This window comes from Eptesicus fuscus, chromosome 12 (assembly GCF_027574615.1).
Source record: "Eptesicus fuscus isolate TK198812 chromosome 12, DD_ASM_mEF_20220401, whole genome shotgun sequence".
Taxonomy (NCBI): Eukaryota; Metazoa; Chordata; class Mammalia; order Chiroptera; family Vespertilionidae; genus Eptesicus; species Eptesicus fuscus.
In genome coordinates, this window is record NC_072484.1 from 48,138,839 (window position 1) to 48,162,046 (window position 23,208).

The 23,208-nt window shown below is 38.0% G+C and overlaps 1 protein-coding gene across 1 annotated transcript in view; it reads left to right on the forward strand.

The window, feature by feature from the left end:
- Positions 1 to 23,208, forward strand: part of DOK6 (docking protein 6) — a 234,914-nt gene that overhangs the window by 114,099 nt on the left and 97,607 nt on the right. Inside the window, exon 4 of the mRNA XM_008160542.3 lies at positions 14,863 to 14,982. Coding sequence (XP_008158764.1) covers positions 14,863 to 14,982 — 120 coding nt within the window. The remainder of the gene's footprint in view (positions 1 to 14,862; positions 14,983 to 23,208) is intronic.

A 23,208-nucleotide genomic window follows, 5' to 3' on the forward strand; every position in this document is an offset into this window, starting at 1 on the left:
TGTTTCAGAATATTTTTTTCAACCCATTTCTTGGCTTACTAGATAGCTCGCCAGTTTTCAGTGAAGTCAGAACAAGAAACGACTCTTCAGCATGCCCAGGCGATCTCACAGGCAATCCTGTCCCTACCTGTGTGACCAGTAGATCTGACAGTGCTGCTGGTGTCATGGTAACAATGCTGACTGGGGTCGCTGGCAAGTCCAGGTAGGATTTCCGCAGGGCAGAGACCTAGTGGTCTGGAACAAGTTTGTGCCCTTTATGGAGAATTTCTCTCCATCTTAAAATTGCCCCCAGCATGATCCTGGCCTTAGTAGGGAATAAGCATTGGACCCCAGGGCACCGAGTGCCCATGTGACAGGAGGCACCTTTTATGAACTGGATATCTGTAAACCTGCTGGATCTTAAAGTCAGGTGGACACAGTAGCAATGACCTTTACAAATACTCAGGATCAAGTCCTAACAGGTACAAGATGACACAAGATCAAGAACAGATGTCACAGACCCCACATCATGTGTCTTTCTTATCCTGGCATCTTCTTTCATCCCTACCTGTGTCCTCATGGAAGATTTCCTGTGGTGAACTAAGAGAAGGACGCAATTCAGGTGTGTATCACAAGTTAGTTAACAAGATACATCTGTGCTGGCCAAAGGGGGATGCCTACTGCCTGACAATTCACGCGTAGTGTTCCTGAAGGACAAGGTAAAGAAAAGCCCTCCAAGTGGCCAAGGCTGTTTGCCTCAGGCTCTGCTTTCCGGGGTAACACAGGCGAAGATACTTCCCTTCCACCTTTGAAGATTTGCATCCCTTTGCTGTCCCTATTAATGACTGCCGCGACTTAAAGTTCTTCATCACTCTTTGCATCACCTGTCAGTATTTTCCTAAACCAGTGATCAGGGCTGCCAGGGACGCTATTGCTTCTGAATCCCATTTTGTGTACATTTAGTCCTAAGTGGCAGAGTGCCCCTCCTCACCGCTGAATCCCTGTCTGGCACCTGAAGTCCTTACCTGGAGCTTTCAGGAGAGAACACCCAAACACAGCCCCCTCTAGGTAGGCTCCTGATTTCTCTGATCACCAAATGACTCTTGCCACTCACTTTTATTCTGTCATAAATCTACCTAATAGCCCACTGATCGACATTATTTAAATAGTATCTTCTATAGAAAAGGGGTCACAGGAGATGTTCAGGAAAATGAATTTTTATGCTTACATGAGTTTGGGAAATACAATGTAATATGTCTCCCCTTTTGAATATTCATCAGTTACATTTACATATTAAAGGTTTTAAAAAGAGAGTAAAAAAAAGCAATAAAAAGACATTTTTATCCTTTATTCAATTCAGCAATTACCAAACTTAGGGACTATATAACCCCATTTTATCTCTAACCACTTCTACTCCCCCAAATGCTTCACTGCCTTCTCATCCTTCAGGGAGAAAAGAGAGAGGGGGGAGAAGTGATTCTTAATAACTTTGAAATATCCATTTGTGTTCACGGAATTTTAGAACTCAAAGGGACCCGAGAGAATATCTAATCTAGTGGTTCACAAATGTTTTGCCATGAAAAACCATTCTACCTAATATCTCCCCATATACACATTTTGGGTTTTTTATTGATTTTTAGAGAGAGAAGAAGGCGGAGAGGGAGAGGGCAAAAGCAAGGGTGAGGGAAAGGGAGAGAGAGAGATAGAAACATCAATGTGAGACTGAAACATTGATCAGCTGCCTCCACACCCTCCACCAGGGATCACAACTGCAACCTGGGCATGTGCCCTGACCAGGAATTGAACCAGCAACCTTTTGATGCAGGGGACAATGCCCAACCAACCAGCCAGAGCCCCATATACAAGTTTTGTAAAAAGTGTTCTAAATCATTATCACTTGCTAAATGATGATTTTTCCTTCACCTTCCATTCCAAAGCCTTTGATTAATGTGAGTTACATATTTACTTTGGTAGGTTAATAATACTTTCTGCAAAATATCAAAGGGATCTTGATATTTTAGTTGGCAGACTTTTAAGTTTTTAGGAAAAGAAATCTTATTTCCACGATCTGGGAGATCGACATTTCGCCGGTGCTCAGTCATTACGGAGGACATGCTTTGGTTTCAGAAAGGTTGATTGTCTTACCCAAGACCCATGCTGTTTAGCAGACCATCACTCAGAGTTTGTAATTCCTTGATCAGTAATCTTCCTATTGCCTTTGATGTTCCTCTAGAGTAAGGGTTGGCAATTTTTTTTTTAATAAAAAGCCAGGTAGTAAATAGTTTAGGCTTTGCAGATCATGCAATGTCTGTTGAAACTACTCGCCTTTGTTCTTGCAGTGTGAAAGTAGTCATTGACAATGCATAAATAAATGAGTATGGCTGTGTTCCAATAAAGTTTTATTTACAAAAGCAGATGGCAAGCTGGATTTGAACCTGGAGGTTTGATTTGCCAACTCCTGCTAAGAAACATTCTATAATACCCTTGCCTAGTTATAGGAATTACCTAACTTTTGAGGTGTACTACAGATACCAATGTCTCTTTTATAATTCTGGTTCAGGAGGAGACCCAGGAATTGGTATTCTACTCAAATATATCAAGTGATTTTTTTCGCCCAAGGGACAAGTTTGGCAAACATTGATCTAGGGTACAGTTATTCTTCATATTATAATATTAGAAAGCCACAAATGTTTATTTCTACTTTTAACTAATTAATAATAACTTTTCCAACTTCTATCAGGTCAAAGGTAAGTCAGAGGAACCTTAATGTTTAGCTTCAGTTTCGTTTAGCACATTGATTTGATTCAGATCATCAAATTGTGGTTTAGTTTATGTTCTTGGTTTATGTATGAACTCTTATGTGATTTATTACTGGTTCTTATGTGGTTCTTTGAACTGAATAGTTCAAAGAAGGAACCTGTACCATCCTCTAAAGGACCTGAGGCTTGCTTAAGGAAATGTAAAATATGCATACACATATACTAGTATGTATTATAGAGATCATACTATATAAAAAAGGATGATGACTAGTTAGAAGTAGGGTTTTATAAAGCAACTAAAAATAATCAACATTAGAGAATGCACAATTTATAAGGTACATTACTATCATTTCATATTTATAATCTTGGGAGGGAGATCTTTCCTCCTCATTTTGTAGCTGAAGAGACTGAGGCTCAAGTCACACAGCTGGTAAATGGAATTGGGACATCAACTCTCAAGACTTTAAATTTCAAATTTTGTGCCCTTTCTCCTACCATGTGGATGGTAGGAGTAAAAGAAGAAAAACAGAAGCTAGGGGGAAAAAAAAGAAAACCATGAACCAAGAAAAAGCTTTAATCACATTGCCCATTTCTACAATACAATGTGACTAAAAGGAAATCCAAGACTCTTAATAGCCATTTTGCCACTGTCCTGGGAAATCAAGAAACAAAGTTTGCCAAAATATCGCTAAATGTCTTCCGAATTTATGATTGTCTTAGAGCCAACGCTTTGCAGCAGTGAGGACCCTTCCTGCAGCTTGAGAAACCAAGGTCAAGAGCCCACACTTGATGGAGATTGGGGAGAGAGAAGAACTTGGCCAGTTAGGAAGAAAGGAATTTCTGTGAACTCAACAGAGCTGGCTCCTCACCTGCCTTCTCTATAGAGTCCTTCCCAGCTGTTCTTTCATAGCTTTCGGACAACCTGATCTGTGCGTCCTTGTGCTCTTTTGTCCTTGCAACACCTTTCTTTACTGCCCTCTCCTTAGATGCTGTGGGATTCTAGTGAGATGCCTTATTTATTGTTTTATTCCCTAGCAATTAGGGAATAACAAAAGCACAGCATCTAATGTATAGAAGTGACTGAATTAATGCAAGAAAGAAGGAAGAACGAGAAGGAGGTGTGGGGGAGGAGAGACAGAAAGAAAAATGTTGAATGTCAATAGGACACAAGGGACAAATTAGCATTACTAATTGACTAAGGAATAGTTAATTGAGTATCTCTACCCGTTATATTTCTATTTCTTTCCTGTTCTTAAGCTAAACCAGAGTAGAATTATCTTCCCCAGAGTCCCTTGCCATCTTCTGACATTTTCAACTGGATCATGGCCCTGTTGATGATGATGGCCCTTAAAATTGATGATGAGAGACTGTGGCCTGTTTCCCAGGTCACCATATGCACCTTGAGCCAAAGGTCTTTTTCTTAGTGACCATTTTAACTGGTCTCCCTGATTCCAGCCTGTCTGCGCAATCTGTTGCCTACACCAATGCCAGATCAACCTACGGTGGAGTTCTAGTAACCAAAGGGCTCTGATGCCTCCATCTTGCCTAATAAAACCTGAATACTCGGCGGGCCTTCATGCCCTCCACATGCAGCTAGACACCGTGCTATTCTCTTAGTGCCAACTGACTGAGAAACTACTGTACCCAAACATGCCCCAAACGTGGCCCAGTCTGGTATTCCACTCTTTTTCTTGTCTATTCTCTGTTTTTACAAAGTGGGATCTCAAACTCTATCTCAAAGATAATCTCACTGTCCTTAAGCTTCCTTATCAGTTTGTGTTATCCTTTGAAGCCTTTTTTTTTTTTTTTTTAATCTCATTCTTGTCTCAGGAGAGGCACAATTTTAGGAGAAGAGCACTTTGGAGTTGGAAAAGTATGGGTTGTTCCCTACCTTCAACTCAAGGCCATTGGACTAGTGGCCTAGCCATGCCGAAGCTGGTCCCAAATCCTCACATTTCTGAGAGCAGTTCATCTGTGCGTGGCTGGCAGCAACTGAAAACCTGCCCTGCTCCTAGCAGAAGCTTAACCACCTGTTTGCTGAGTGACGGAAGCACTCAAATCAAATCGTAGGAACAGAGAGAGGCAGGGACTGCAGGGAATGAGGGAAGGAAGGGCAGTTGGATCATAGAAGGGTTACTGGTTTTGTAGAATCATGACACTTAAACTTTATTAAAGAAAATGGCAGAGTATCTTTAGTTGATGTTTTGGCTAACAGACACCAAAATATTTTTTATTCCAAAAAAGTATAAAGAAACATAACCATTTAGCCATCAGGCATCTCTTTTAGAATGCTTTTCATTATTCTCTCTTAAACAGTGGATGCACCTGTTTTCAAACAATGCCAGCATCTCAGTAGCAAATTAGTATAATTGTATGCTCTCATGTCCTTTACAATATAAATGTTTTTTCCTGCTTATTTTCCTAAAAATCTGAACTCAGCCTTACTGACAATAAATAGAAAGTCATGCTAATGCTATTCCACAACCAATTTCCACTTAATCATTGTCCAGAGTGATTGCAAATATGTAATGGGAAATTTTAATTGCATTTATTTTATATTTGAACAGTAGCAATAATATCTTATGCCAACTGTTTTCTCAGATTTCTCAAATACTTGCTTAAGTATAGAATCACCATGAAGCTTGGCATCTCTTTTTTCTCTTTTTTGTTATTATAATGTGCTTTCAAAATTTACCTTTAACCTTTACTCCACACACCTAGAAAGGGTAACTGTAGTCACACTCATGCTTCCTTAACATCTTAGCTCCCCACAGTTATTTACTATCAGAATTAAGATGACTGTTACTAGTAAAAAGAAACACATTCAGATGCTATTGTGCTGAATTTTTGTTAGTTAGGTGTAAGCAAATACATTGTTTCTGACAAAACAGAACAAAACAAAACAAAACAAGACAAAAATATAAGGTCCATTTCCCTTCTCTCTTCCATTGAAGGATGGAAAGGATGTCCTCAGCATCCATTATCGAGAGTTTATATAAATGACTTTTTTCCAGGGAACTTCAAAAATCACAGTAAGATTCTTATTAATACCTCTAGAATAAAGACTAGAATTAGAAGATGTGAGGGCATGAAATTATCTGCACTGAATGTCCCCTACTAAGTGGTGGGTGGAACTTCAATGCCTGAGATTCACAGTCCTGAGTGGCTCACCCTGTCTTTGGCTGAGAACCAAAACATGGCCTGCATGTGCCTCCATGGAGTCTATAGAAAATAATCAGAACAGCCCCCTATTGCCATGCACAGTCAAATAACTGGCCATGCAATTAGGAGCGGCAGTAAATTCCTTTTTATTTATTGATTCCTATGCAGAAGGTCAAATCCCTGGCCAATTTCAGATGTACATTATAAAGAGAAATCTATAAGTTAAGAAAGAGAACATGAGCTTAAACACACACACACACACAACACACACACATACACACACACACACAAAGAGAAACATGATTTGTACTATCAAGCACATAATCCCAGTGGATATGATATTATTGGAGTATAATATCCAAATGGCATGTTCTTGAGTCCCAATCATTTCCTGGAGTGCAAATCTCCCTGACTTCTCCTACTATCCACACAGTTTCCCATTTGAGTTGTGATGATGCCCCCTCCAAGGAAGGACACCTGCAAACCTCAGGCATGAGAGGGACGCTAATATATTTTTCAACAGCTATCACTCATAACATGTAAAAGGTTCATCTGATTATAAAAGAAAGATAGTAAATCCATATTCATTTAAAAAATAGTTACAACAAGACTTTCTTTTCTCAAAGTTTTTTTCTACAATGAAAAATTTCTAAGAGAAATAATTCATGACTACATTAACCAAGTCTCCTTGTCAGATGTCTGAAAAATGATGCCTTTCATTGTATAGACTGAATTTTCGCAAACCTGTGGTAACGAGAAAAGGGTCTGTTAATTTGAGACATGCCCTCTCCTGCCAGGAGTTTGCCCACTTCTGTTAGGATGAAGAAACTTAAGTTATCAGCCACAACATATATTCTCAGAGCTTGACAATTCATTTATATTGCTGTGAGGGAATTTTTCCGCATAACTGCTTTTTTTAAAATAGTTGAGTCATGACAAACTCTATGATTATCTAATTAGAAAATGCTAAAAAAAAATCAATTGAAAATGAATTTGAATTAATGAGTTCAGTAAAGTGGCTTGATAGAAGATCCATATGCAGAAATTAATGACTTACAAAAAGCAATACATATCTAGATAAGGTAATGAAAACAAATGACTTTATTTCCAGTGACAAAAATTCCCATAAAATTCTTAGGAATAGACAATCTGAGAAATGTGCAAGACCCACATAAATACATAAATCTTTATAGAATATAAAAGATGTCAAATCTTCCTATATTCATCTGTTTATGCAATGTAATTCCAATAATTAGACTTCTTAAAAAATGAAACTTGGCCACTAATTCTACAATAGATCGATCATGAACATTCCTTTGGAGAGTCCCCTATACGAAGGCTGGCACTGGGTTGCTAAGTTATAAGTAGCATAAATCCCAATGGCTGAGACCCAGGTAGAAAGAAGAGGCCATGAACAGATAGCTAAGAAAGTTTCAGGTAGTCTTGTAGGATTAGGCAGAAAAAAAAATTAAGTTTAGATAGTTGCCAAAGCAACCAGGACTTGAAACAAGATCCTGGAGAGAAGGAAGCACAGACAAGTGAACTTGACATATGATTCTACTTTGTTGATTCTACATGAGCTACTTACTGTTGGCTAAGTAACTACTAGGTGCTGAGAAGCCAAGCTGAAAGTGGTGGCTAAGAAAGCGCTCAATAGCCCCATGATACTGGGAGTCAAATTTGGAATTCAGTGTCATAGAAACCTTGTAAACATCCCAGATTCTGGTGGGATCCTGAATTGCTATACCCCAGAGATAAAGAAAAATTAAATATGAACCAGTACTGTCAAAGACAGAAACCCAGATTTGAATCATCTGAGTCCCAGGCTGAATAAAGTTGATAAGTCTCTAGCTACTAGCAAAAAACTGAACTAAACCCTCTCTAGACAAAGCTAACATCATTTATATCCTCAAGTTATCTTTATAATGTTTCATATATACTTTCCAGCATTCAATCAAATATCAATAATCATACCCAGAAAAGGAGCCAAGAGAGAAAATAATCAATAAAAGGACTATAGCTTATTCAATATTGTAGTTACACAATATACCAATACAAGAGTTAAAATAACTTTGATTAATATGCTCAAAATATGAATTGACAAGGTGGAAAACTTCAGCAGAGAACTGGAACCAATAAAAAGGAATCAAATGGAAATCCTGGATAACATTTCAAAGGAAATTAGAATTTCATGAATCTAATAAATTTAGTAAATAAAAACACTTAACACATGTTTTTAATAATAACAGCCAAAAGGGATATTAGTAAACTGAAAAATGAATCACTAAAAATATCCAGAGTATACACACATACACACACACACACACACACACACACACACACACAATTGTAAATATAGGAAATATAACTAGGGTAGGAAATATAACATTGTGTCAACGTGAAGTGGAGGCTGTGGACTTGAATTCTTTGCATTCACATATGAAGAGATTAAAATCTGGCTCTGCAAGTGCCCTCCCTTTCCTGGAGAAAGTAATAGCACAACTCAACTTGATGCCCTGAGAAAGCAATGAGCAGGGCCGACATCAGTCTCAGAGGTAGGTGGAGAACAGTTATACAATTGAAGGCTCACCACACACATGAATGCAATTTACTGATATAATCTACTTGAATAAGGAAAGAATCCAACCTGATATTAAATTTAAAAGTTCTTCCAGAATTGTTCACTTCTATAGGACTTTGAAGGTGGCAAACTATAAATGGTTTTGTTGAGAAGTTTTGAGGTTCACAGGCTTTTGAGGTTTCTAGAGGAGAGAAAATCTTTCTCATGACGACCTTACAATAAAACTGTTCAATCTGGCTTGGATGGCTCAGATGGTTGAGTGTGGTACCATGAATCAAAAGGTCACTGGTTGGACTCCTGGTCAGGGCATATCACAGGGTTGTGCGCTTGATCCCCAGGAAGGAGTGTGCAGGAGGCAGCCAATCAAAGTTTCTTTCTCACATCGATGTTTCTCTCACCATCTCCCTTCCTCTTTCTATAAAATCAATAAAAATTATGTGTTTTTAAAAACTGTACAAACCACGTGAATAAATCACAATGAGAAAAAGTCATCTGCTTTTTAAAAAGGAAAATTAGCACCCCGGAAGGGCAAAATATAGAAAAAGTTTTAAAAGAATATAAAATAATTATATTTGAAATAAATAAATATAAGGAAGAACTAGACATATTTTGGAAGGACATAATAATATTAAAAATTATATGCAAAATACACTACTAGAACCTCTAAATATTTTTTAAAGCAATTGAAATGCAAATGATTGAATAAAATTAGACTTTTTAAGGATATTACTAGTTAATTAGAAGATAAGTCTGAAACTATCAAGAATGCAGCACAAAATATGAAGAGATTAAAATATCAAGATATGAAAAATATCCCAGAAATGAAGAAAATACATTGTCTTCAAGGGTTACTTCAAGCCAACATGTAGACACATATGTGGATATGCTAAAATTACACATAAAGCAGCCCCAAAGAAAACAGAAACTTTTAGAAAGAAATGACAGGTGAACAGATGACTCAATATTGGCAACAATAAATAGAAGACACTATAAAAATATTTTCAAATTTCTAGAGGAAAATAGCAATTAAAATAAATTGTCACTTAAGGGTGAAGGTAGAAAGACATTTTCAGAAATAAAAAAAAATAAGGAAATTTATTAATCCATGCTATCACAGAAAGAAGTGCTAAAAATATATTCTTTAGGAAGAAGGAAACCCAAAACAGAAAGTACTTCTTATGAGATACATGCACATGAGAGTAAGGACCCAGAGTGATGGAAAGTAAAGGGGATGGGGATAGATGAATCCCTTGTGGTAGCCTGTTACTGTTCCCAATGACCGCCTGCCTTGCTCTGGGCAAATATTGAACCTTCTTTTCCACAAACGTGCTTTTGTCGGTGGAATGTGGAGGCATCGACATGTCCCACATCTGAGGTTAATGGCCCTGCCCGGTTTTGTCTATGTTTTGACCCTCTTTACCTTGAGACTGGGTTAAAGGCTCTCCCTCCAGCCTCCCACAGAAGGAAACCTGGCACATAGCTGAAGCTGACCTGCATCCAACAAGGTCAGGAGCAAGAAATAAACATTTTTGTCATAGAAATCCTCTGAGATTGCAGGGCTGTTTCGTATCACAGCATAATCCAAGCTAAAGTTGTTTGATACAGAAAAATATAATAGAGAAACGTGAACCAAAGAAACCTGGTGTAATGTAGTGAGGTAGCAGACAGCCCTCTTTTATCTAGATGAGCCAGGTGTGAAGAGCAAAAGTTATAGTCCCCACTTAAATGGGGATAAATAGAAACTTTAAAACATCCAGCAAGTGACTAAATTATCTGCACTTGGACCTAGAATTCATCTTTAACTTCCTGTCCACTTGCTCATTCCACATTATTAGTTTCCACATCTAGGTGCAGAGCTAGTGTCTAGAGCGACTAAATGGAGTAGGTTTCCCACACTCCAGTGTCTTACTAGTAAGTGTATTGGTTGGGAAGGGCAGTGATACACAGGGGCCATGAGTATGTCCAGAGTGCTGTGGAAACACGCAGGAAGGTGTCAAACCTAAACATGGGACTGAAGGAGTTAAATTGAGCAGGTCATACTTGAAACCAGTTTTAAAGGATTATTAAGTGTGAGGGGAAGTGGGAGGGAGCAAATGAGGGCACGTCAGGGAGAGGAAATAACCATGTTTTCTACTTGGGAAAAACACTAAAAGCTCCCCCCTCTCAAAACTGATCAATCTTACCAATTTGACTTCATTGGAAAAGGCACTTTTTTTGTTTCCTGCTAAACAGAGACACAGTCTTTCCATCTTTGCTGAAGCAAGAATTTAGGTTTTACCTGGTTTCTTGTCTCCCAAAAGAAGAAGTGAGAGAAAAAGAAGTCATCAAATATAAACTTAGGCTAGTGAATAAACAAGTAGATGCCAACTTTCAAGAATGAAAAGCATCATCTAGTGTGTATATTTTCATAACTCTGCAAATTTTGAATGCCAATAGTGAGATCCCTGTATTCATTAAGGAATTGTACACTTTTTTCACTTTCTAGGAAAGCATGCATTTAAGAAGAGTTTAATAAATATACAAACAATATTTATCCCTCAATAATAGAAAAATTTGATGTACTTTAGAATTGCTGGTTTTGCTGAAGACAAAACAAGATGATTTTTACCTACATTTTCCTAAGATTACTAATAAATGCTAAATCCAGTGAGGAGTAAATATAATAATTTCTTATCTGTGCACAAAACGAGTCTCACCTGCATCTTATAGTGAATTAGCACAGAAGTGACTTGGTGCTATTTTTAATTCTGCTATATGATTCTGAGAGTCTGTTTTCTGTACATGTGATGAAAATTGTTTACTGTTTTCAAATGTAGCCCAGTTTGGATCATTTAACTTTCATGTTATTAGCATGGTCTACATTTAGTGAAAGTAACACATCTTGAATGTAATTATTTATTCATTAACTAGAGGCCCGGTGCACGAAATTAATGCATGGGTATGATCCCTAGGCCTGGCTGGCGATCAGGGCCAATCGGGCCTTCTGGCTGCCAGCCAGGACCTTCCTTCCTCAGCTGCCAGCTGCTGACTGGGGCCTTCCTTTGTTCCGTGCTGGCCCCTGGTGGTCAGTGCATGTCATAGCGAGCGATTGGTCTCTTGGTCAAACTCCCACAGGGACAATTTGCATATTAGGCTTTTATATAGAGAGATAGGCGTCTATTAAGGGTCTGATGTGTAAAGGGATCTTCTGATTCAAAGGGATACAGCCATAGTCTCCCCAGAATTCTGTGAAGAAGGGACGGAAGGAAAATCAGGAAGGAGCCATTCACTTTTGAGTCTATTTCTATTTTGCCCCATTTCTGATCATCATTTTCCCTACAATAAATAAACCCATTTGGCTCATAATTCACTCATTTAGTTTTTGTCTCTCTTCTCCATTTGTCTTGTTATTTCCAATTATCTTTCCATTTTTCTTTTGGAAGTTATTAAATTTCTTCATTTAGCTAATCCTCCACATAATGAAAACATTACATGGGTTTCTGTCCTAGAGAAAAAGTCACTTACCTGAATTAATAATTTGAACATAGCTGTAAGTTCTTCAGAAAAAAAAAAAGCTTAATGGAAAAAGCACGTCCATCAAGGAGAGAAAATCATAGCAAAAGTTGTAGAATGTTTTAGGCCTTTATTCCTCCATAAAGAAGTTTAATTATTCATATACTATGTATAGATCAAAATGGAAGTTTGAAAGATGAAACAAAAAACAAAAGGCACTTAATCTATGGAAAAACAAATAGTTAAAATGCAATGGGTTCATCTTATCCCATTTGTATTTAATATCATATCTGTAAGAAAAATAACATGGAAAGCTGAAAGATAGAAGATAATTCAGAGAAAATCAATGGCTAAATAATGTTGAGGTAAAATAAATAACACACAATAAAATATTAAAGGACTTTAATACATAGAGTTTGCCTAAGAAAGAACAAACATAAGGTAAAGCTGTCATTATTTGAAAGGTGACTATCAAAAACAGATTTATACAAACTTTTATAATACCCAAACAAATTCAACTTGTTAGATCAAGTATGCAGATTACAAAGGTTAATAGTTTTGAGATGAAGGTTTGGGCTGATCTAATTGAACTAAATATGATAAAATCATGCAGAGAATGGGTAGAGTGCTGACTGATTTTACTATGTGAACTCAGGACCTTCCCTAGCTGTTCACTGGTGGTCACTCTCACTGCCCTGGACATGCCTTCCCAACTCAGCCCCTGGCCACCCTCCTCAGTTCAGCCTGATTCCTCCAATACTCTCTCTCTCTCTCTCTCTCTCTCTCTCTCTCTCACACACACACACACACACACACACACACATACACATACTTTCTCTCACAAATACCTCCCACACTAACGTGCACACTCATATACACTGTCACATGCTCACAAATACCCTTGTACTCACATACACTGATACCCACCACACACAGACACACATCCACACTTTCTCCCTGCTTATCCTGCAGGTCCATGAACAGATTCCTTCCTTGCTACTGACCCTTGGCATCACTCCCCATTTCCTTCCTGGCCCTCCAGATTACTATATACCAAACTCACCTGCTACCCACCTAGACTTGAAGATCATTGAGAAAAGGAAAAAAAATGTGATTTTCATACAACCTCCTCCTAGCACTTTTCCTGGCTTACAGTGAATTCACGATGAATGCCTAAAAATGAAATGAACCTTTGACAACATCTGAATTACAAGGATCTCCTCTCTCTCTCTCACACACACACATTGATGTCTCTCTCTCTGTCTCTCTGTCTCTCTGTCTCTCTCTCTGTCTCTCTCTCTCTCTCTCTCCATTCCTCTCTAAAATTCAATGCAAAATTTTTAAGTTTATTTTTAATTTTTTAAAAGTGAATGACAAATTTGCCTTGACATCTCACTGATCAAACTTATTTTTGAGAACTTGTTTGGAGGTTCTAGCAGGGGAGCGCAGCTACTCGTATACCCCTGACCGAAGACCGGTCCTCTCCTCTGGGGGGAAGGTCGTCCTCTTCGACCGAGCGCGCAGCTTCTGGAGGGACGCACGTGGATCAGTGAGGGAGGAGGGGGACACCCGCCTCGCCAGCCAGATCAGCCGAATCAACCCTGGCGATCAATGGGGTGACAGATGTCGCAGCCAGATCGCCCTCACATCCTGATCAAACTTATTTTTGATGCTAAGGCAGTGTGACTAGCACAGGAAGAAAACATTCCCCAGGCTAGATGGTGTTGACCTGGAGCAGAGCAGTTGGTATTTAAATCCATGGAGTCAAGAAGACCTGTCACAGATAACTTTTCATGGGGAGTTTAAAATGCCAAGACAAAGGTTGGAATGTCATCCACAGAGAGCAAGAAAAGATGTGAAGGAAATTGATATTAAACTGTTCTGGTATAGATTTGTGCTACATGGAAAAGCCAGAAATGTCTCTCTCCAGGCAGGTGTCAAAGGAGAGTTCTCAACCAATTTCTATGGAGGAGTTTTTGGGAGTTTGGCCCAAAATTTTGGACCTCATCCTCTTTTTCAGATCTCTGCATATTAAAAATAGCTGGAAGACCTGGGTTCCAATTTGGTCTTGGTGCCGACCAATGATAAATGATATGCTATGGAACCCAGGTACAAATTTAACCCTTTAGCCACCTCACCTACACAAGGCTTATATTAGAATCAAATGTATGTATGTTTGTGAAAGTGTTAGATACGACAAGACTCTGTCAGACATTGTAATATTTCAAGCAAAGAAAAAAGCTGAGAAAATAAACAAATTGAGAAGTAATAGGAGTAAAAAGAGTGGTTATCTAATCAGCATCTCAGATAATTGGCATTTGCTACAGAGGATTAATACGTTTAGTAGTCTAGCCCAAAAATTTTTAAAGTGAGGAGATCCCACTTCTGATGTTAAAAACAAACAAACACCAAAACTGTCACATACTTGTGCTGATCCATTGCAACTCAGATTGACTTGGCGATCAGACTTTCACACCCCCCAAATCTGTCACACTGAGCAAAACTTTCACTTGCTTAACCTAGTCTGACAATGTCAACTATTTGTGTATTTATTTTCATTTATACTTAATTAATTTTTCTAAGGAATTTCCTTTCAAAACTCAAATCAATCTAAAATATATAGGATAGTAAACAAATACTTTATGTGTTATTATTTATAAATGAGTTAAAGTGCTTTGAAATAATTTTAAATCACCTTAAAATATAATGTCAAGCAATGGGAAATAATGGTGGGGATTTTCCCCCCACTCATTGAGTATAGCGTTTTTGTTTTCTTAGGGTAGATTTTTAACATTTCCTAATTCCCTGTGGAAATGGTCCAGGAAGCAGTGCTCCCCCATCATTCCTGTGCAGCATTGCTTGACTCTGACGGTGTGTGGTCATTTTCAGAGCTGGAGGCCGAGGAGTGGTGCAAGCATCTCTGTATGGAGTGTCTGGGGACCAGGCTGAATGACATCAGCCTTGGGGAACCTGACCTTCTGGCAGCAGGAGTGCAACGAGAACAGAATGGTAAGTGGGAGTCGTCTTCCATCATTGTCAAGTACACTAGCCGTCATAGAACTTTGAAAATTAAAAGGAGCCCAGAAATGTTTCAGACCAATCATTTTTTCAAGCAAAGTAAACTGATCGACCTGAGCTGTTTAAGAGACTCTCAAGATTGCATAGCAACTAGAGGTAATGTTAATATATAACCCGGGTCTCCTGACATCTTTCTTTGTGACATTGCCATTTACCTAAATAAATAAATAACAAGTTAAATCACTGTATATGAGGTTTTGACTGGACAACATTCTTAAATTTTCTTCTTTGAGAGTTACTGTACTTTAGAGTCTATATAAACAAATTTGGCTTATTGTGTTATTTATCTATTGATTTCAGGGAATTTGGCTAAGCTTAGAATAACATAACAAAATGCCATAGACTGAGTGGCTTGAACAACAGGAATTAATTTCTCACAGTTCTGGAGGCTGGAAGTCTAAAGTTAACATTCCAGCAGGGTCGGTGTCTGGTAGGGACCCTTTTTCTGGCCTTCTCACTGTGATCCTGAGAGAGAGAGAGCACTCTCTTGAGTTTCTTCATATAAGGGCACTAATCCCATTATGAGGGCCCCACCCTCAGTACCTCATCTAAATTTATCCCCAAAGATTCCATCTTTAAATACTATAACTTTGGAGGATTAGAGCTTCAATATATGAATTTAGGTTGGGGGTTGGGGAGATACAGTTCATCCCATAGCAACTATAAGTAGGAAAGTACAGTGGGTGAAATCTCAGGGTATAAGAAAATTGAGGTTTATGTGACAAACAGTTTACTTCTAAGTTTACTTTCTCACTCTTCTGTGATTTAATGGGCCTTGCTGACATCTTTTGAAAATTTATGCTACAGGTTCTTGCCTAGCACCTCTAAATACTGAAATCAGAGTGATGTAATGAACTCCTTTTTCTCCATCTTTAAAAAATCGTTACCATCACCACCAGATGATCTAGTGGTATGAAAATAGAAACGTTTCAGTGCTGCTAATTTTTGATGGCCAGTGTTTGAAAAGGTTGACTCATGTTGGCAAAGCTTGACACTAATTATTAAAAAGACTTCTTAGAATTACGCATGGTTTATAAATTACACAGAACAGGTAGACGTGCACCATGATAACACTCAATGGCTGTCATCTTGTTATGACTGATAATGTTCTAACAACCATCACTGTCTTGTAGTTCATTAAAAAGCATTATTTTCTGTTTGTTGCTAAATTGGAAAACATGTTTTCCTCACTGATTGATCATGAACACATATGGACTCAAAGCACTGCCTGTGTTGATAGTTTTCAGAAGGTTACAAAGGCGTTCCTGGGGCTCCTTTTCTAGCTGCCTTTATATCACAGTTTCCCTTCCACTCCCTTGGAGTTCAGCTCTCTGGTCTGTGTTCTGAGAGCCGTGCTAAGTGCAGAAAGTCCATAATCACACTGTCCGGTGTATGCTGCTCAGCTTAAGGGGAAAAAAAGAAAACAAAAAACAAACTCTGGCTGTTAACATTTGTCAAGTACCACATAAAAGAAATACGAAGAAAGCCACTAAGTCAGACCTAGGAGAGAGGAGGCATTATTGTGCGCTTGTTCACTGTGAATTGTATGCTTTTATTTTAATATTGGGTTTATAGATAGTTTCCATCCAAATGGATAATGTGCTCCCTTGGTTTACTGTAATTTTTAAATCTAACTTGATAATAATGTCAAAGTAACTTGCCTAGCATATAAACGGAAATTTTTAATATTTTTTTTAGGCTAGGTCAAGCAAGAAATTCAATGCCAGAGCTATTTATAAAAAGTACAGGCAGATGTAGCCTGCTGAGTAATCTCCAGGCCACAGTATAAATGCAGGCTATTCCCACAGACAAGTAATTCTCTCCTAATTTCAGTTTCCTAATTTCAGTGTGAAGATTAACTAATACTTGCTCATGGGGCTGTCATGATGGTGAAGTGAGGTCTTATCAAATAAAAACCAACTCTCCTGCTTAGTGCAATTTTAAAAAATCACAAGTGTTTTTAAGCATAAGTAAAAACAAAAAAAATAAAAAAAATAATTCCTGAATATATGTGAGAGAAGACCTGAAATAATAAAGCTCTACTTTATGCCTTCCAGTCACTATTCCAGCATCTTCACGCATAAAACCTCTGACCATAAACAAAATCCTTAACTTCCTAAGACATGTTTGAAGTCATTAATATGTACAAATTGGAATAAATCCTTTATGAAATATTTATCATTACAGATTCGGTCCTCTTTCCTTAAGGCATTTTAGTATTAAATTATGGAATTTACCCTTCATCAGAAATATTATTTTACTATTTTATTAATGACTAGAGGCCCAGTGCATGAAATTTGTGGAGGGGGGTCCCTCACCCCAGTCTGCACCCTCTTGCAGTCCAGGACCCCTCATTCCTTACCACCCACCTGCTCGCTGCTCCTTACTGCTCAGTTCACTGTGTCTGCCCTCTAGTAGAGAGGGACTGTGAGAAGGCTCCAGGGCATGTCCAGACTGTCTCACTCAGTCCTGATCGCCGGACCTCAGCAGCAAGCTAACCTACCGGTCAGAGCGTCTGCCCCCTGGTGGTCAGTGAACATCATAGCAAGCGGTTGAGCGGCCTTAGCATTCATTAGCATATTATACTTTGAATGGTTGAACGGATGACTGGACACTTAGCATATTAGGCTTTTATTATATAGGATGTGCTTGGATTTCATTTACAGTTTCTCTTGAGCAGTGAGGTGCACGTGTGCAGAATTGAAATAGTAAATTACATTATTGTGGCTTGTGGTGATTGTGTGGTCTCCTATCGTCAAGGAAATACTCACTGTGCAGCCTTGACCACCACGTGTTTTGGACATTCAAAATTGTTACTTTTCTTCTACTGTTTTTCCGACTCTTCAGACAGCTTGATCTTATTTATTCTGAGACTAGCTAAGAATGAAGCTTTGTGCAAATAATTTTTAAAGGTGTAATTTGTGTTGCTGAGATAAAAGTTATCGATTAAAATCTTTTCTAGAATCATCTTTATCTAATGCTTCCAGCTGCCTATGTATTGACTCTGAATCTCACATGGTATGGGGAAAAGTAAGCAAACACAAGCACACACACACAGGCTTATTCTTAGACGTTGGATAGCAATGCCACAAGAAAGTGTACATTAAGTATACATTTTAAACTTTAAATTTACACAACTTCCAGGATCTTCACATCTCTTAGTAGTACTTAAGATAGCCTACAGTAAACTCAGAATGTAACCTGATTGGGAATATGGTCTTTACAGAGATAATCAAGTTTAAATGTGGCCATTAGAATGAGCCCTAATCCAATATGACATTCACTGTGTCCTTATAAAGAGGGGAAATTTGGAGGCAGAAACAGACATGCAGAGAGGAAAGACGATCTGAAGACCCATGGAGAGAACATGGCCGTGTGAAGGGAGTGAGGCATCTACAGGATGTGGGTTGCTGGCAAACACAGAAGCTAGAAGGGACCAGGAAGGATTCTCCCTCTGGAGCCTCATAGAGAACACAGCCCTGCCAACACCTCGAGGTCAGACTTCTGGCTCTAGAACCACCAGACACTAAATTTATGTTGTTTTAAGCCACCCAGTTTTTAAAATACAATATGCAGTTATGAAAATAACTTTCTAAACCTAGGAACAGAAGAAGACTTTCTCAAACTGATGAAGGACATCAATGAAAAACCTTCAAAAATTATCATTCTTGAAGGTAAAATACTGACTGCTACCTTCATATGATTATAAATAAGCAAAGACATTCTCTTTCACCACCTGTATTCAGTATTCTACTTATGGTCCTAATTTGTGTAATATTACAAGAAAAGAAAATCATAAAAATTGGTTAAAAAATGATAATAATAAGCTAGGGTTGTGTACCTGGAATACCCAAAGGAATTTATAAGGAAGCAACTAAGACTAAGTAAATTCAGGGATGTTGCAGAATAAAAAGTTAATATGTAAAAATGTATATATTATGTGTTATATATTATAAGCTATATACTATTTTTTAAATATATTTTATTGATTTTTTACAGAGAGGAAGGGAGAGGGATAGAGAGTTAGAAGTATCGATGAGAGAGAAACATCGATCAGCTGCCTCCTGCACATCTCCTACTGGGGATGTGCCCGCAACCAAGGTACATGCCCTTGACCGGAATCGAACCTGGGACCTTTCAGTCCGCAGGCCGATGATCCATCCACTGAGCCAAACCGGCCAGGGCTAAGCTATATACTATTTACACACATATTAGCAATAAACAACAAACATTTGCAAAGTGAAATATAAAAAATACAATTTATAAAATCATCCAAAATCACATACTCAAAGATAAACTTGGCAAAGTATATAACCCTATCTCTACACTGAAAATTCAATATTACTGAAATTAAAAGAGATCTAAATAAATGAAGCAGTAAACCAGGTTGGTGATTGCAACATTCAATACTGATAAGAAATTGTGACTCCAATATCAAGAAACTGGCTGAAGAGCTCATCGTCCCTTTGTCTTCTCTTTATTTCTACTCACTAGAGGTGGTTTTGCTTCATGTCAGAAACCCCATCTCTGATCCTCTGCTTCTTGCTGCAGCAGGAAGGACTTGTCCCACTTACCTCCACCTGCCAGGCAAGCTCATCGCTGTACATGGATCAGTTCCTGCCCAAAACTTGATCTATTTAAAATGCCAGTGACCGAGAAAGGCAGGTTTAGTCCTTCTCAGGGCTGATGACCCATTCGGTCTCCCACACACATAGGCTGGGGTTTCACTGTTCCTTTTCCTGGACCATTTCTCCTGAGCACAGTGACCCTTTCTCGCCAGACCTTGTCCAATTCAACTTAACTAAACCTTGTTTGGTAGCTCCCTTGAGACTGTTCTTCGAGTTGTGACTGTAACCCTGTGTCCCAGCCTTTTGAGGCTCAGTCTGTTCCATTGGACTTCTCAATCCAGCCCTCGTGTAAAAATGCCCTTGCAGACGTAACTGCAAATTCAGCTACATTCTTTGTGGGGTATTAGTTTAATAAATATCCTACCTTGTTACTGTTTTGAGCCATTTAAAATAAAATTATATTTTCTCATAAGGACACCCAGCCATCTATGTTTAAACAGGCCCTTTAGGTCATTTTGATGCCCACAAAAGCCTGAAAACCAGTGCTCTAGGCAGTAAAAACCAAATGTAGGTTCATAACTATGAAAGTGACATGATTAGAGAGATGTTTAAAACACCTGCCTGATAAAATTATTTCACAGAGGTAAACATTTTAAAAAGTCATTTTAGGAAAACCATAAAAATATTAGAAGAATCCATAGGCAGCAAAAGATCAGACATATGTCGTAGCAATATGTATCTTTACTGATACATCTCTTAGGAAAATGGAAACTAAGGAGAAAAATAAACAAATGGGACTCTGCACAACAAAAGAAACCCATCAACAAAACAACAAGAGAACCCACTGCCTGGGAGAACATATTTGCCAATGTGACATCTGATAAGGGTTTAATCTCCAAAATGTATAGGGAACTCATACAAGTTAACAAAAGGAAGATAAACAACCCAATCAAAAAATGGGCAAAGGACCTTAAATAGACACTTTTTGAAAGTGGACAGACAGAAGGCCAAGAGATATATGAAAACATGCTCAAAGTCACTAATCATCCAAGAGATGCAAATCAAAACAACAATGAGGTACCATCTCACACCTGTCAGAATGGCTATCATCAACAAATCAACAAACGACAAGTGCTGGAGAAGATGAGGAGAAAAAGGAATCCTCGTGCACTGCTGGTGGGAATGCAGACTGGTGCAGCCACTGTGGAAAACAGTATGGAGTTTCCTCAAAAAATTAAAAATGGAATTCCCATTTGACCCAGTAATCCCACTTCTAGGAATATATCCCAAGAAAGCAGAAACACCAATCAGAAAGGATGTATGCACCCCTATGCTCATAGCAGCACAATTTACAATAGCTAAGATTTGGAAACAGCCTAAGTGCCCATCAGCAGATGATTGGATTAGAAAACTATGGTACATCTACACAATGGAATACTATGCTGCTATAAAAAAAAAAAAAAAAAAAAAAAAAGGAATTCTTAACCTTTTGCAACAGCATGGATGGACCCGGAGAGCATTATGCTAAGCAAAATAAGCCAGTTGGAGAAATATAAATACCACATGATCTCACTCATTTGTGGAGTATAATGAACAACATAAACTGATGAACAAAAATAGATAGTCATAGAAGCATCAAACAGACCATCAAGCCTCAGAGGGAAGGCAGGGAAGGGTGGGGGTGAGGGGGTGGATAAGAGATCAACCAAAGGACTTGTATGCACACATATAAGCATAACCAAAGGACACAGACAGTAGTGGGATGGGGACGTTTGCTGGGGGTAGGGGGAGTGGCCGGGGAGAGGTCAATGGGGGAAAAAGAAGATATACGTAATACTTTCAACAATAAAGAATTTTTTTAAAAAGTCTTTTTAGTGGAGCCAATTTTAACTTTCTCATATTGAAATGGTCTTTCCAATGGAAACCATAACGAATTTGAGCAACAGCCTGTTTTATGTTAGTAAGGGCATCAAGTAAATTATTCACAGCAAGTGCAGAAACCTTCCTCCCATGATAATGGAATAGGAAAGAGTATAATTTACTAGATAATTGATGCGCTACTCTCATCTTTATGTGCCTAGTTTTCTGCTGGATTACATTAGTCTAGTTTTTAATTGAATCTCTAATTCTTGGAAATTAGGGGAGGATGGATTTGAATATTTAAAAATTGGAAATAAAATACTTTAGGATAAATTTTTCATAAGATGCAAGAAATAACATTAAAAGAGGGGTTATCAAGAAGGGGTTAACTTGAGTTGCTAGGTAACAAAGTGTGTGAAGACTGAGAAATTTGAAGGCAGGCAAGGGGGGAAGGGCCACCACAGGTACCTTTCACCTACACTGTTGCCTGGAGCTGGCTCTGGAAGGACTCCTTGGGGCAAGTTACTCAATCACTTTGTATTTACATGTAAAGTTCTAGAGCCCTATAGTAGGTGAATCTTATTAAATTCACTTATTTATTATTCTCCAGCTTTTCCCCATGTTCACTGTGATGATTGGACTTTGTCTTCATCATCGCTGGATTTATCTGCTAACATTAGAGCACACAGACATTTCAGGGAAAATATGGTTCTCCTGAGTCCTCTGATGTTTCATGTCGCATCTACCTGAAGGTCACTCAATGTCACAATTATTTTTTTATATCTTTTTTTTTTAAATATCAAACTGTGGGTGTGAATATCAAGGGTCAATGTGGCCCTAAGGGCCTAAGCAATAGTAAAATTGGTTAATGATGTTCATTAATTTCAGTATTTTGAAAGAAGTATTATTTCTTGACTTTTTGGTGGTGATTCTTCGGTTGCTATCCTCAGACTCAGGAATTGATGGAAAGAAAGGAATTTAGAGGAATGTTTTACTTTCTACTTTTATAAAAATATTTTCCCTGTCCACAACAAATGCCACTGATGTATCATTAGTTCCAAATGTAAAAGCTGAACTTCATCCAAAGGGTCTTGACCAAAGAAAAGAAGACTGCCGTTCAGGCATTTTCTATATTCCTGAGTCACTCTGTTTGGCCCAACTTTCATTTATACTCATATGAGATCATGCTCCTTTGGTATACTACTTGTCAACCCCATTGGTGTGGGAGTTGTGGTAGGAATGTGGGTGATGTTTTTAATGCTAAATGTTCATAACTTACTTGGTTTCACACAAGAAATTTTGAATTTAGAATATATATTTCATAAATGTGTGTGTGTGTGCTTTTTATTGCATATAATTAATAGGGCAATGCTATTTCTTCATTTATCATCTATAGAATTTATCTTAATTTGTCTTTAGGAAATGAATGTGAAATCATATACATATTAGTTTTATAGGTCAAAAATCTAAGTAAAAAAATGAATCATTATATTATTTTAGTCAAAAATATCTAGACACTTGATTATAACTATTGTTCATATGGTTACTAAATTTCAAGTTGTCATGCTAAAATTAAATTTAACCAATTTAGAATCCGATTTTACTGTCTTTCTTTTTTTTTTTTTTTTTTGCATCAACAAATCGTTGTTCTGCAAAGTACCTGCCACAGAAAAGATTCTTTCTATTATACAGACAATGCCAGCTCAGTACAAGCAGTCAGTGTTTAAAT